The sequence below is a fragment of the Amphiura filiformis genome, chromosome 13 (assembly GCF_039555335.1).
Source record: "Amphiura filiformis chromosome 13, Afil_fr2py, whole genome shotgun sequence".
NCBI classification, from domain to species: domain Eukaryota; kingdom Metazoa; phylum Echinodermata; class Ophiuroidea; order Amphilepidida; family Amphiuridae; genus Amphiura; species Amphiura filiformis.
The window spans coordinates 57,993,453-58,010,642 of NC_092640.1; the positions used below are offsets into that span (position 1 = coordinate 57,993,453).

The 17,190-nt window shown below is 36.7% G+C and overlaps 1 protein-coding gene across 1 annotated transcript in view; it reads right to left on the reverse strand.

Annotated features, from left to right (window-relative positions):
* The window catches only part of LOC140168571 (cysteine and glycine-rich protein 1-like), a 49,231-nt gene that overhangs the window by 22,069 nt on the left and 9,972 nt on the right, over positions 1–17,190 (reverse strand). Inside the window, exons 2-3 of the mRNA XM_072191972.1 lie at positions 6,366–6,505; positions 1,798–1,975 (exon numbers count right to left, since the gene is read on the reverse strand). Of these exons, the coding sequence (XP_072048073.1) occupies positions 1,798–1,975; positions 6,366–6,477 (290 nt within the window). The 5' untranslated portion in view covers positions 6,478–6,505. The remainder of the gene's footprint in view (positions 1–1,797; positions 1,976–6,365; positions 6,506–17,190) is intronic.

Consider the following 17,190-nt stretch of genomic DNA (forward strand, 5'->3'; position numbering starts at 1 on the left):
GTTAACACCCTACTCTTTTCGAAACTGGCTGCGAGATACATGTACAGGTATGGCTCTCTGTACATGGGACCGACGGCTTAACGTCCCCTCCGAAGGACGGAGTACTTTCATAATTCATTTACCCAATTCTAAATGAACCATGGGGAGAGCGGAAGTCTGAATTTAATCAACAGAAGTTGCCAATTAAGGGACCGTTCACAAACACTTGTAAGGGGGGGCCTGATGCAAAAAAATTTTATCGCGAAAATGTTTCGGGGCCCCCCTTTACAGACCTCGAAAATTTCAGGGCCCCCCTTTTTTCGACATGAAAATTATCGGTCAACCCCATAGACAAGCATATAAACTCCACTTTCCCAGGAAAAATCATGGTCATTTTTTTCAGGGCCCCCCCTTAGGAGGGTGAAAAATTTTCAGGGCCCCCCTTTTTTGCATCAGGCCCCCCCCCCCTTACAAGTGTTTGTGAACGGTCCCTAATTTCAGACTTTTTTTCCAAGTCAATATCCCAGCAAATCGCCACCGCCGGGAATCGAACCCAGGACCTCATGCACTAAAGGCAAGTACCCTAACCATTGCGCCACGCTCTCCCACAATATACTCTTTTCGAAACTGACTGCACAGGTATTATGGCTCTCTGTGCATGGGACCAACAGCTTATTAACATCCCCTCCGAAGGATGGAGTACTTTTATGGGTCATTTTCCCAATTCTAAATGTACCGTCCAGCGGTGCCTAGTATGCGCTCTCGTGGAAAAATTGAGTTAGCTTGAAATTCCCTGGACAAGGAACTAACTGCTAATTGTCTTGTTGTAACCTGTACGAAACTCAGGGAGCTGATCCTGGTTGCTAAATGGTTTTTGTTGTTAAATGGTTTATGGAATGATGTGGGCCGTAGTGGTCAGCGACAACCTGTAAAGTGACTGCTGGTTGACCGCCAGTTCCCCTGTTTCCATTGTGTAGAACATAGAAACCAGACGGAAGCGGCGCGTCAACAGCCAGTCGAGTTTTGATTGCATCCCTAAGAGTTATCAGTTTGAGCTTAAGAGCTCTATGCATTTGCAGAGAATTTACAAGTTTGGTGTATTTTGTTACTGTGGTTTCATGCACACTTTACATTGCTTCACCTGATGCTCACCATGTAAATTGCCATGAAACCAATGGTGCATCTTATCAAAATGTACAGAGATATGTGACCCATCACATCGAAACACGGCAGTTGTCGGAAAACCACATTTAAAGGTAATAAAGAAAAAGGGCCTCAATAAATAAAGAAAATAATAAGGAATTTGAACTCTATTTGTCACATAAAATCACCATTCTACATGCGACATTGATGAAAGAAGTATCATTTTAAAGCTGAAAAGCAGTCCTTTAGCTTGGCAAAGAAACCTACAAGTTCATTTTTGACGACAACTGCCGTGTTTCGATATGATGGGTCACATATTAACATTTCAGAAAGTCTTTCTGTTTTTGAGTTATTATGGTCAAAAGTGCAAGTTATCTTCATTTTGACCAATAACATATCAATTAAATTTAAATTAAAAACCCTTTTTAAGTTAACATAATTTTTGAAAAATGCCAAAAATGATCATCCCCTTTTTGATATATACGTTGTGATTTTAAGAAAAAGCAAACATTGGGCCATGTATATTGATGCATGGGTCAAACACTCTTTTTTTTTTTGCTTCAAATTGACTTTGCTGTATGATCCATGGCACACTTGGTGAAACTTGTTCTCTAATAATCCACGTATCAATCCACATCCATCAGTTCTGATTTTTCAAATAAATCATTAACTTACTTTCTTGATGGGTCCATCTTGAGCCCAAATCTTTCTCCGGAATCCATGCTAAGTGTGCCTGCTCCCATGCCAAACCCATAACCTTTTGGACCAAATTGTTTACCATGACAGTTCTTACAGAAAACATCATCTTCATGTGGTGCTACATTTTGTGAATCTAACATTTTGTTGCACAAACCTGCAAAGTTGGGTCAAAAGTACAACAAAGAAATTATATATTTGTGACCAGATCTGATGCAATCAGGCTAAAGTTGGCAATAATGAAACTGAGATATAAGCAAAAAGCAATAAAAAACATAAGAAAATGGGCATTATAAAATGTTCATTACAACTTTACAACCAAGTATTCAAGAGACCTGGGGATTCAACATCAGTAAGTGTAGGTACAGAGTAAGTTAGTAATGCTACTAACTCAATTTTCAAAATTTCCAACTTTGGCCTGAGTGGATCAGATTGGGTCACATTTGTAATACCAGGGGTCCATTTCACTAAACCTTTAACCCTTCGTAACTCAAATAACCGTTCGTAAAGTTACGAATACCCAACACTAGACGTAACTTTACGAAGGGTTCCTTTAGTAAATCCCTATTACTTACGAAGGGTACCATTCGTAAGTATGTTTAGTGAAATGGAACTTACGACTCGTTGTAAGTTACGAATGATTTCGAGACTTATGAAGCTTCGTAAAGTTTAGTGAAATGGACCCCAGGCCTCAAAATTCATGGCAGCCATGAAGGCCATGGCCTCCGTTGCCCTTAGACTTGGTCTTGGTTCCCTCAATTTCAAAGCATTCTTCCAGTACATTGATCATCCTGCCCTTTGCTAACTGGCCTTGAAATTGAGCACCTTTGAAAATGTGAATTTCAAGATCTCTTTTTTCAGGGTCTAGTTGGCCTGTGTGATACGATCTGATACAACAGGGACAAAGGTGGTAATTTTATGAAATTTCAATATAGGTTCAAAAGTGGAATAAAAAAACAATAAATCACTCAAGAAAAATTGGCATTGTAAAGCTTGTTATTGTGTAATCAAGTACGCTACAACAGGAAAAGACTCTTGGGCTATTCCAGTTTAAATCCATACACCCCCTATGGAAGACATGACCTTAATCTCCCACATAGGGAGTGTGAATTTCAAATGGGGCTACCTGAATGAGTGACGCCATTTGAAATGACCATCCTCTTGTAGTGAGAGATCATGTCATCTGTAGGTCATATTCAACTGGAATAGCCCATCAGCAAGAGCACACTTGGTAATTGCACAAGTTGATTATGACTTCTCCCAAGTAAAATAATCACACTTTTTGTTTTTGTATTATTTGAGTAGCTTTTTTTAACAAGACTTTAATATTTGAAAACTTTTATGTAAAATTTTCCACTGAATATGCTTTTTCAATAGATTCTATGAGTTGTGCAAGATATCATCATCAACAATTTCCTGAATTAACCGTCTAGACTTCCGTTACAAGGGAAATCCATCTATTACCTTAAGGGCTGGGGTATGAACGTTTGGACAGTATTTATTTTGAGACATTAGAGCACATCAGACATATCGAATTGCATTCTGAATACGAAGAATGTCCTTCTAATATCAAATAATTTTGATTTTTTGAAATTCGCAATTTAATACACATTTTATGGCAAATCATTAAAAATTGATATTTTTGATATTTAACAGTACTCAAAGTAAACTTTACAAATCTGATGATTTATACTTAAAGTGTATGTAGGTGGGATGAAAAGCCGACGATCAATTGAAAATTTTGACCTTTAGTATTGGAGATATGGATTTTTTTCCCAAAAACAACAAAAAAACGTCTTTTGGGAAAAAAATCCATATCTTCAATATGAAAGGTCAAAATTTTCAATTGACCGTCGGCTTTTCCTCCCATCTACATACACTTTAAGAATATATCATTAGATTTATATAATTTACTTCGAGGACTGTTATATGTCAAAAATTTGAAAAATATTAAATTTTTATAATTTGTCATAAAATTTGTATTATATTGTGATTTTCAAAAATGAAAATTATTTGATATCAGAAAGACATGCTTCAGATTCAGAATGCAATTCGATAGGTCTGAGGTGCTCTCATGTCCTCAAAAAATACTATCGAAACGCAATAAACGCTCATTTTAGATCCCTTAATGTGCTAATTCAGGAAAAAACATTTCCCATTACCCTTGACAATTTTGTTTTGAAAAAGTTAAAGGAAAATAAGTTAAAGGGTACCTGGTCAGCTATAAATAGCCTTCCAAGAGTTCTGGTAAGTGTTTCAATCTGATTTTTATTGAAGAAAACAAGTCTTTGCACAGCAATGTTTAATAGTGGGATTCTATGCAATAAATGATTCTCAACCTATTACAGTCACTGTAAGTCACACAATCTTCAATACATCAGAAATAATCAATTAAAAACAAAATTAATCAAAATTGATTATTTTTAACAATTGCCCAAGCCTTACCATATGGTCATTTTCACGGTAAAGGGTGTAACTTTTGATTTTTAGGGTCAAAATTTCAAACCACTTAAATATGTTTCTGTTTACTGAAATCATGCATACATTGTAGAAGCAACTTAAATTCAAGTAAAATAATGTTTCAAGGCTTAAACCTTTTAATTAATAAAAAAAAATTTGACATTTGCATAACATTTTGGTTAAAATCTAAGAAAAAATGTATTTTACATATAACCTCAGAAAATTTTGACATGAAAGCTGGAATACATGTGAAATTCCATTCCAAAGTAAGTCAACAGATATAAGTTAAATTTTATACCATGTTTTGCTATGTTTGTAATTGCAGTTTTGAAAATTTTTAACATCAAGTGTCATTTACAATGGAAATTTCCAAACCTTAAACATATTTTTTAAGTTTTAATTGGGTTCCTAAAATAATTTGAATGTCTAACTTCATGTACAAATACTACTTGATGAAAGGAACCTCCCAGCCAAGTTTCACAGAAATTGGAGTTATTTTTTAGAATTGGCAATTCAAGTGATTTGTGTTTCGGAGGCTTCAGTTAACAACACAGGTGATCATAAAAGTAAAATATTTAGCTAACTACTACAAGTTGACATAAAAAATAGGTAAAAATATCACAATTACCAATTTTCATGCTTTGCTTCTAAGTATTGAATTTCAGTTGTGACAAAAATTAAATTATCACAGCAAGTCATTTTTTTTTGTTTCGGAGGCTTCATGTTAACAATTGTTAAACATTGCAGAAGTAGTTTTTTTGAAAACAACAGTGTTGGGATCATCTAAGCTGTTATTTTCTTGTGTGTATTGAATCAATGATTCTATGCGGCAGATATTGTAGATTTATCACACATTAATTTTTTTCACCCATTTGTTAAGTATGGTGTTTTTTGCATGTGAAGCCTCCGAAACAGGCTTTTTAAGGTATCAGTATATTTTTCAAACATTAACCATAATGTCAATTTATTTTTAAATTTATGACATTCTGCACATATCAAGTAATAATTACAATGCAGATATCAGTATGAAACACACCAATTTAGATATGCATAGATGATAATTAAGTTTACTGTTGTTTCGGAGGCTTCATTTGTTTCGGAGGCTTCAATTGTTAACGGAAAGTTTGTATTGGGTCCCATTTTCAAACGGTGATATATATCTCCACGATTTAAAAACATGTGACTTGAGGATCTACTTTGCTACATTTTGATAAATAGATTGGATGAGCTCTTTTATTTATATTTGCACAAGCTTGCTGAACAGTTTGTTTCGGAGGCTTCAAAAAGTTAACGGAAAACGGCTATTTGAAGTCAAGATTTTATAAAAATTTTAAAAGCTTGCAAATCGGCTAATTTTTTTTTTTTTTTTTAAGTTAAGATAACAACTGTTATAAATCAAGAAGAAGTGAAGAAATAACCAAGAATTATGAACCAAAGCTACACCCACAAAGTTTGTTAACAATTGTTAACGGAAAATGAAGCCTCGAAGCGACAAATATCGAAGTCCGGTTCTCAAAAATACAGGGCCGTTCACAATTAAATCTAATGTGGCAGTGTTTACTGAACATATGACTGTACTTTCAGGATAAGAAAAATTATCCATGAACTAACTGAAGAAAACACAGGGTTTTACAAAAATGTTACTGTTTTTTATAGTTTTTCCAAATGGCAATATTAAGTACATTTAAGCCTGCTAAAACTGAACGCAGTAACTCCCAAAGCTGATTATGCTACCCAAGGTAGCTGCTAACTAGATGACTTATGTGGCCAAAAATTATGGAATTCTGTGGCTTTATTAGAACACTACGGATTAAAATGTTAAAAATCCAAAGTTACACCCTTTACCGTGAAAATGACCATATACAAATACATACTTGTACTTTATGGTGCTGAGTGGATGCACTAATATATACATGTGTAGATGTAATGTGCAGGTTAGAGTTGTACTGTATAGAAATAACTGTGACCTACCCACGACAACTGCTCTCTGCTCATGACATAGTGACATACACATACAGTGCATCATTCACATAAATGAAACCTGTAAATATTTATAGGCCTACGTCAGTTCTAGGCCTTATACTTACTGCATTTATGACACATTTTATGCCAACTTTGGCCTTGTGTTTTAATCTCCTCCGCATGATACACTGACTTGCCGCATCTTGGACACTTTGGTGCACCACCAAACTGAGGCATTGTGGAAGGTAAGGTGAAGATAGACTAGCTGTTGAATAAAAACAAAAGAGATTTCAGTCAAATACAAGTAAATATTTCTGATCTCAAAAGAAAGAGTCTTGGCTAATGGTCACAACACCACATCACATTTCATTGCTCCTTCCATTGAAATGTAGCAGCTCTGTGGCCCGTAGTAAGCCCTTATATTTCAGCAACATAGCAACAGCATGCTCAGAAGGCATTGCCAGGACATTGATCGGGCATAAACAATTCAATTTGTCGCATAGACGGCTGTGTAACCGGGTTTGAATTCCCATGCTTGTACAGTGTGCTATTCAGGCTAACCAGGTAAAATCACTGTTTCATTTTCAGTGCTCAGATGACAGGAACCGCAAACACTATTCAATACATAAAGCATACAGCATTTTATGATTGACTTCGCCCACTGAAACATGCAGAGAATTCCGAGCTAATTTATCCTCAATGATCTTAACCAATGCCCATCCGCAATGTTCTTGAGGAATAGAACTTTAAACTTTCACTTTCCACTTTTCAGATTCTGACTATAAAACCAAAACCACAAACCATACCATAAGTACAGATGTTTTTTAAAAAAGCTCCAAAACACCCATAAATAACAATATCCTTATCAGCCTACACATCAAGATAAACCATCACAACCAGTGTCAGCTCACCAAGGTTTACTGGTAGATCAGATGCAAATAATCAATATAATCCAACCAGGATCACGATCAAGTCTTGAGTTTACTTCTGATGTAAGAAAACCAAGAGTAGCTTGTCCACAGAAGTTAAAGCTGTTAAATCCACTAGAGTATGACCATATTATATCCACATGGATGGAGCTAGTACACTATCCAAGTTCAACTGGCAAACCAAGTTAGAGCAATCTGCTATATGTAACAATGTACCCACCAAAGACCAACCCGATACTGTAACCGAGATACTGTAATCGAGTTAAACTCACAAAGTAGGTGCATCGTACATTGGCAGTTGACATTACAATCAGGTTGCACATTTATTTCCCAGAATAAATCTCAGTCACATTTATAGGCTTACTAAAAACAATATTACATCTCTGAATACTGTGGAATGAAATGCTAGCAATGCCATCTATATCAACTGTGAATAAACTCACACATCTCACAGGCTTATATTGAGCCAACATAGGTTGTGGTCTTCTCAGGCCCGTACGCACAATTTCATTTGGGGGGGTGCTGATTTTGAAAAAGTGGACTTTTTTCCAAGGGGGGGGGGGCGATTCTGTGAAAAGTGGACTTTCTTCCCAAAATGTGTACCCTTTTGTATACTTTTCCAAATTGGGGGGTGCGTATGGGCCTGTCTCATGGTATTTTCATTTAAATTCTTCTATACCAAAAACACAAATTCATCAATGAGTAATCTATATTTATTCAAAAATTCAACATCATTTGTGAGGCTACATGAATCTTGCATTTTGTCCTGAGTCAAATTTACATCAAGTTTGCAGGCAGCGTACATCATTTTGGGTTGCCATTTCAACGCATTTCATTTGATTTTTTACATCTGATCTACTTTACAACAGATTTGGGTGGGACATTTTTATCATCCCAACTGAAAAATGGAAAATAAAATAAAAGTTTGCAGGCAGGGCACATCATTTTGAGTTGCCATTTCACTGCATTTCAATTTTTTATTTGACAAATCCAGTATATTGATACCTTACTCATATTTTAATGCAATAACCATCTGTAAATCAAATCTATTTACAGATGGCTTAACCATTTTTCACATCTGATCTACTTGATTTGACAAAAACATGTGGGACTCAAAAATGGAAAATAAAATCAAATAAAATACACATCTTGCGTCTTGGTATTTGGAGCACCTACCATCAAACATGTTAAAGCCTAACACCTAGATGAAATTTGTCATATTTTATGTAATTTTTTTTTTTTTGCCAGTTGCGTGTCACAATTTACAAGATTGGGGGAAAACTGGCAAACATTGCTATTTAAAATGCACTTAATGACTGGGCTAGATTCCAAATGAAAACCACACACCCACTATGGAAGATTTGGCTGAATTGGCTCCAGCCAAATAAAACACTTATTCTATATCAATCCATTTTCAATTTCATCAATTTAAAAATGGAAAAGATGGTGTGGAAGATTTTCAAATTCCATACCAAAATGTCTAATTTAGGCCAAATTGCACAAAATTCAAAGTGATTTGATCAAATTCAACTATTTTCAGCTGGAATTTCACATAAACCTAGCACACAATTCCAACTGGATTGACCGTAGTGCAACTGGAATTGAAATGGCAGTGAAATCTATTGCAGGGGGTTTGTGGCTTTTAAATGGAATAGCCAGTTGAACAGAACACTATCCCAATGTTCCATGCATGCAGACAGCTGTACTATTATCAATAGGTATGTTGAAGTATGATCTGAGTTACCAATTAAAGCTGATAGACACACACCCAGGGGTGACCAGATTGTAAGACCGACAATCCGCTTTATTCTAACTAGTACCAAGTGCTGCGCAAAATCACCAAGCTTTAATGTCATCAGGCCGGGATAATTTATTACTGATAACATTTTTTGTTACGATCAATAACTTGACAATTAAACACAGCATCACAGCAAGTTCAAAACTACATGAAAAATGCTCGAGGATGAAGCAGGACAGTTTATTGAGTATCAAAAATACTAGGGCACCGCCATTGACAAAATTATGCAAATGAATTTTATATTGTGTCAATACATGTCAATAGTTAAATTAAAGATGGCCAAACAAAAAAGGAGGTCATTAGGTGAGTTGAAAATGGGGGTCAATCAATGGTCCAATGTGCCTGGACCATCTCATCTACTCAGTGCCAGGTAAGCTCTCGGGTGGAGGGGGTTTGGGATTCTCAGAAATGAGGGAAAAGGACAGAGTACAAAGTCAATGCACTCAAGTCTTTGTACTCTGTCCTTTCCCCTCATTTCTGAGAATCCCAAACCCCCTCCACCCGAGAGCTTACCTGGCCCCGGGTAGATGAGATGGTCCAGGCACATTGGCCCATTGATTGACCCCCATTTTCAACTCACCTAATGACCTCCTTTTTTGTTTGGCCATCGCCTAATGACCCCCTTTGTCAGGCTTTTCAGTTTTCACCCAATGACCCCCATTGTTTTGGGCTTCTCTCCTAATGACTCCATAGTTTTGAATCCCTGTCCACCAACACCCATCACTTTGAAATTTACTGAGGTTATTAGTTATAGAAAGATATGAGCTTTCATCACATACCAAAATCACAACTTTGATGGGTAAATTTTGTCTCATATCCCAGAGATGATCCAGGCCTATCTGGTCACCCTTACTGAAGTTACAATTGTTATTTTCTTTCATTAATTGCCATCCTTGTGTTATTTTCTACTGTCCTGACAATAACAGATGTATGTAGATAGCTTTCTCCTCACAATTATTGAGTGAAATTGTGAAAACCTGTAGGTGCCCCCTGGTACAGTTGTCATATCTCAATTTATACTGGTCCGCTGCTGATGGTATCACTGTTGTGTCACTTTATAATTATCACAGAATTATATCAATCAAGTAGTGATTGATTGGGGCTACTAATATTTCCATTACTATATCTCATTACTTGCATTTGAACCCTTGGATGAAATTATAGAAATTGAAAGTTTAAATCCTAGAACTTATGACTGAGTGGTGGTGTGTGGGGGGTGGCGTTACATGGACATGAAGGAGTGCCATGAAATGGAAAGACAAGGAATCCCTGCAAGAAATAGATCAGTACTGCATCCAAAAGCCAATTAATTTCAACTTCAAACCACATTTCAACAAAACTTTTACCAGTAACAAGAGGTCAAAACATCTGTATCACGAAGAATAAGTTTAACCCTAACCCTCCTGTGTACTACAAAATACTACTTGATATATGCGCTGTTCGTGCGTGCATCCCACGTGGTGTGATGACGCAATCGCCCTAAGTGATATATAGGCACGGTTTCGCTGGCCAGCGAAGCCCAAGACCCGTGGCAAAGTGTCGCCTACTGAGTGCTTGGCATGCGAGGGGTCTCGGGTTCGAATCCCACCCAGAGCAAACAACTTCTTTCTTTCTTTTCTCTCTTTATTCTTTCCTTCTTTCCCTTCCCGTCGCCAAAAAGCCCTTAGGCGGTTAGGGTTAATATAGGCAAGTTTTGAAGAAATTGAACTCAACTTCAGCAGTCGACTTCTAATGGTGACCGGGAGCAGCTTCTGTCAAATTCAAACTCCAATTCAAATCATGATTTTGCAGTGTTCATAATGGTTATTTGGGCAATTACAAGTGTAGCATTCCATGATGCAAAGTTTGCATATGAATTTCTTTTTAATGCAGCAGCCATTTAGCATAATGGAAACTTTTTTTGATAAGTGAATGATTAAGGTAGGAGAAACTTTTCCAATCCACCCTAATTTCTTAATTTGCTAATTCGCTACAAACCTCGCAGTGCGGAATGATGTGCTTGGAATTGCTCATTTGAAGCACTGGCAACTAATGGCGTCAAAGTAAAATTCACAATTTGTTTTAAAGTCAACTATCATTCTCAGCTTGGTATATGTGGTGTAAACACCCTGTCAACAAATAATGTAAGCATATTCTTTATAGTCATAATCTGAATTTGATGTTGCAACATTTTGAATTGACTTCCCTCTGTATTGAACAGATAAATAGTGTCTATTATCACCACTATATTTGTCATCTACACATCAAGAAGGAAGGAACGAAGTTAGGAAATAAGAGAAGAAAAACAAGAATGGAAAGGAAGAAAAGAACAATGCAAAGAAATAATAAAGAAACAAAAGAAGTACATAGATTGATTAAGTTAATCACTCATGCTTCAGCCATCTTACCAGATGCTTACAAACACATAACAACACTGAACATCTCCCGGCTACATACTGATAACCTTTGACTGATGATTTGACCTTTTCCTCCAAGCCCACATAAATTGCAACCAATTACCACATAATTCAAACCATCAGATCACCGGCACACTCCCAATATCACGACCAAGTCAACTGGCTGGAAAGTTCCATGGCACAAATGACTTCTGGGCATCAAAGTAAATTTGCTATATATGTGTCATTGGCATCCTAGCTTCATTCATACACAATCTGGATCTTTTCCAGGGATGCCTCACCAATCATAGATAGTCAATGATATCTCATACTTGCTGTGGGGCAAATGTTCAAAATAGAAATAGTCCTAATCCAATTGAAGGGATGGGTAAAAATGAAAGCAATACATGTACTTCACCAAAATGGAATTATGGGTAATTTGTTACTTGGTACGTCCTGCTGTGGTTATTTTGTCCCATCTCGTTAGACTGTTGTGCTGTTTTTCTTTGATAAAACAAAAGACAAAGCAACAAGGCAGCTCAAAATACATCACCCCCAATTGGTATCCATAATTTACTTTCAAAACAACTAGATCGCTGTTTGGTACACACTCCAACACACAACCATGGTAGTGAAACCTTCATACTATACTATAACTGATCAGATAAACCTAATCCTGACTTAAAATGCCCTCAAATCTTAAGGTAACTAACCCTTTTTGGACAAATGACTTTTCAGACTAAATGGGCTGTTCTCAAAATTTAAGATCAAATTTAAGTGCATAACACTGATATAAGAGTAAAGACTTTATAGGCTTGACTGTTACAGCATACAAAAAACCTTCAAAAAGCTTCTTTTTGGTCCATATTTCCAAAAATTGCCCCAATATTATTTAAAACAAACATTGACTTTTTGCCAGTTGGGTTCAAGTAAAGGATTTACTTGTTTCATTTGGCTATACATAGTACTATTATTTTAATCCAAAAAAAATAAGTACTGTATTTCCAAATTTGTAACTAAAGTAAGGGAACAACCCAAAAGTTTGATGAAGCCCTATAAACGAAAGGGAGGGAGGTCAAAAAGTCCGATTACGTTTGTAAAGAAGCTGTTAAAACATCGGTCAAAGTTGATCTTTTTTAGGGATTTAATATAATTGTAAAATTTTAGTATTTTCTGAAGTACGATATTGACATTTTACAGTGGTTGCTTCAAAATGATTTCAATTAAATGTAGAGTGCAGTACTCGCAACCTGCAACTTGTAAGTTCATTTTTTTAAAGCAGCTGTACCTAATTTTTGTGAAGAAAAATATTTCAAAATAAAATAGAATTATTGTTTCTTAAACGTGATCAATATCCTAGCAATGTCGCACCCATCCACAACCCCATCGACCATGGCGACGGCCCTGTGCCCAATGAATACGGGTTGGAATTTCCGATATTTGACACTTACGTTAGAGGGGAGGGGAGGGGTTAGCCTTCTAACGAAAGGACTTTCGTTTATAGGGCTTCATCGAACTTTTGGGTTGTTCCCTAATCCCCATCACCTCAATATTTGTAGCATTTCTGTGTTTTTTCTAGCACTAGTCCGTGGTCAATCTTGCTGCAATCTTGTCACCAACTCGCAATACCAAGTCAGTAAATATGTTTTTCAAATGATATTTACTCCAAAATAGTGAAAGAATACATGTAAGAAAAGAATAAATGTAAGAAATGACGAGATGGCACTGCAACCCCCCCCAATAAAAATGATGGAAATAAACAGATGTAACTCACAACCATGCATCCTCACTGCAACCATGGAGAGATCTCTACTGTCTAGGCTGCAACTGTTTCAAGATACTAAATCATTTTGAATCAATTGATGCTGATGGCCCAGGACTGATGATGGGTCTCCTGCCCAAAGCAAACATATTATTCTGTGTTTATGTGTACTTTCAATACTTCCCTTTTAGTTTAGGAATGCTCCATTACATATGGTAAAATTTTTGACTCGCAATCTGAGCCAAAATCAAAAAATTTACTCCACCTCAGAAAAAAATATATTGTCACAGTTAGTGATAAGAAAATTAACCTCATAGTTGACTATTTAACTTTAAAATTGCTAATTTTTACTTCCATTTTTCATCATATTTGATATTTTAGCTTTGAACTTGTAAGTATTTGTGCACATTTGTTCATAAAAAAGTTATTCTACCCCAATGTCAAAAAGAAATCAAAGACCCCGTTTACACAGAGAGAAGTCGACTTCAATTGCAACATCGAATTCATATTGCAACTAAGGATTATCATAAATTATTTCTTAACGGGGTGTTTACACGGTAGTCGACTTCAAATCAAATTGTGAATTCAACTTTTATGCCAAGTGCTCATGTTTCAAATTACCATTATGAAGTCGACTTCTAATTACGTGTTCGTTTACACTGCAAAAGTCGACTTTGAAGTCGACTTTGAATTCGACAAATGTTGCTCCGGGTCGTCATTTGAAGTCGACTTCTGAAGTCGAGTTCAAATTGCGACAACCCTGTTTACACACAAATGAAGTCGAGTTCAAAGTCGACTAAAGTCGACTTCAGGCTCTGTGTAAACGGGGTCTATGCCACACTGGGCATGGATGTGGGTATTTTTTTTAGAAATCCTTTACACATTAGTCTATGTTTTGAAGAAAGTGATCCTTAGACATGGTTCTCCTTCGAAATTGAAAATTTTCCCCCTGCTATGCGCGAAAAACTCACTGGTCTTGTGAACTAATTTAAACCCAACATTTAATGATGTTTTTCGAGGCACACATTTTAGAAGCTACAAAACAGAAAGATAATCAATACGATAAAGCAGCCACGCATTACCATCATTTATGATCTTGTTTCCACTAATCACACAGGCTCTTTTTAACACATACATTTTTTGTAAGTATGAATAAACATAATACACTGTATCTGCAAAGTCTGTCACATAATCTAGCTCAATTTGCCAATGTGGACCAACAAGTAAAACACAATTTGTTCTTAAAATTAAAGGAGTATTTTGTGATTCTAGCATCCTCTTTTTATGGTTTGTTTGTGTAGATATCCACTAAAACAGTTTATTCCCAAAATGTCTGTTGATTCTGATTTTGTGAAATTGAGAATGAACGTATACATTACATTGCTCCATGACCATAGACAACTGTGCTGTATAAATACAAATTTGGTAATATTTTTGCTAAGCAAATGAATAGACTGCAAGATTTTTTTTTGCACAAACATGTAGCCAAGGAGGTTTCCGCAATCTGGTGGTATAAAAATCTCAACTTGTTTTGAGAAAAATGGGGGATGAAGCTATGGATCTCAAAATGCCCCTTTTGAAATACTTTACAAAGCAAGTGACACACCATTTACAAGTTTATGATTGCTCAGAATTTCAAGATAAGGTGCAACTTTTTGATCATGCTTTTTTAAATGATACAAATTGAGCCCAAAAGGGTGCAATTTTGGTAACCAGTATGGGGGTGCAAAAAGTTTTAAAATTGTGATATGATCAAGGAGAATGAGTCACATGTCGACCCTGGTCAAAATGAGTTTTACATAGGTTCCTAAAGAGGCCATTAAGAGCTTTCAGAAACTAAAAACCCCATGTTGATACAACTTTCCTTTGCGAAGTTACATCAATTTATCAATCGCTGAAAACAATGTGAAACAAAAGAATTTGAACACTTTCTTTGCCAATATCTCAAAATCAATATTAGCGGCATGCGACTCATTTCCCTTGATTGTGTCAAAATTGTATTCATGAGCTACGGTATAAAACTTTTTGGTGAGTGTCATGGAAATATTCGTACACATGTATGTTTACGATGAACATATACATACATGTACAAGTGCCTTTCTCCTCTTTTTGCTGCTGCACTAACATGCCTCCCTCCTCCCTTTATGGCTGCTTGCAGGAGGCTTGTTATGCTCAGTCATAACTGTCTTATTTTGTTGAATATTAATATGTCTATTCCAGGAGCTGACAGGGCATCCCATTAGTTAGGATGATGAGACCATGCATGAGGCAATTATGTACTTATGTAGTAGTTAGTTAGTTTCATCTAAGATGCATTGTGGTATGATTTGTATGGGAGCAGATCTATCTACATTGATGCACATAAACCCCAATGCCCCCGGCTAATGCCCTAAGTGCTTTTTGGCTCATGGTTAAGGAAAGAAGGAATATTGAGAGAAAATGAAACAGATTGAATAAAAAGCTTTTTTGTTTTTGTCGGGATTTGAACCCGACACACCTTACCTTGCGGCAAACGGTAGCTATGGGTGTTTCGATGGCCTGGCCAACAAAATTGTGCTCTAACCCTAACCGCCTAGGGGCTTTTTGGCGACGGGAAGGGAAAGAAGGAAAGAATAAAGAGAGAAAAGAAGGAAAGAAGTTGTTTGCTCTGGGTGGGATTCGAACCCGAGACCCCTCGCATGCCAAGCACTCGGTCGGCGACACTTTGCCACGGGTCTTGGGCTTCACAATGGCCAGCAAAACCGTGCCTATATATCACTTAGGGCTATTGCGTCATCACACCACGTGGGATGCATGCACGAACAGCGCATATATCAAGTAGTAGTATTTGTAGTATTCAGGAGCGTTAGGGTTAAAGGTGATTGCATCATCATTTATCATCATGTGGAATCAGGCCCGTGCTTGGGGGTGCTGATTTTGCAAAAGTGGACGTTTTTCAGGGGAGGGGGATTTTGTGAAAGTGGACTTTTCCCCAAAATTTGGACCTTTTTTTTAACCGAAAAAACATAAAAAACCTGATCTTTTGGCTCGCTACGCTCGCAAATTGTGATATCTTTTTGTATACTATTGCAAATTTGGGGGGTGTGGCCGCACACTGCGTATGGGCCTTATGTAAATTAGAGGGCGACTAGACTATATTAGAACATAAGAACACTTTGACCAAGTTTCAAGGCAAAAACATTTCACCCAAACTAATTATAGACCTCATAATTGGAAATTTAAACTTATGATCTCAACACAAAATTTTGTGTTGAGATCATAAGTTTAAATTTCCAATTATGAAGTCTACCAACACAGATGAACTTTCATGCTAATTATAAACCTCCTATATTGAAGCTGGCTTTCCCTTTTAAAGGGAATTTTTATTCTTGTTGAGTAGTTTCACTCAGAAAATGTACATACATTCACAAAGAAATCCTTTTGAATTTAGGAAGTTGAAACCAGGGCCGTGGCAAGCCGCCCCACTTTTTGAGAAATTTGTTATGTTTTTCTTTATATCTTTATTTCAATTTGGGCATTATTTGTAATTTGGCCGCCCCACATTTGTGATAGCCGCTCCACATTTTTCAACCTTGCTACGGCCCTGGTTGAAACATTTGGTTTTCCATGTACCCCTATCTCCCCTGGCTACAAAATGATGCAGTACGCTTGCTGTTTATACTGCGTGATTTGTATCATTCATAGACAGTCCCAAAATGTACTACATGTCCACAGTCCTACATCAATGCGGTTCAGTTTCCTGAGTAAATGTGTGCTATCTATTACTAGTATCAAGCAAACATGTGGATGTGGTTGTCTGTCATGATAAACCTTAATAGACTACCCAAGGATCTAATCATAATCCTAGGTTTTAGACTTCATGACCTAGACCTACTTTAAGTTTTCAAAGGCATTGTGAATTGATTTCAGGGCAATATTGCTTAAAGGGACATACTGGGATTCGTCAATGATGCTACCAAATTATTCTTTTCCTTACACTTGCCTCCATTACCCTAAGTTACTGGAGGACTTTTGGCAAATGGGAAAGAAGGAAGGAAGGAAGGAAGGAAGGAAGGAAGGAAGGAAGGAAGGAAGGGAAGGAAGGAA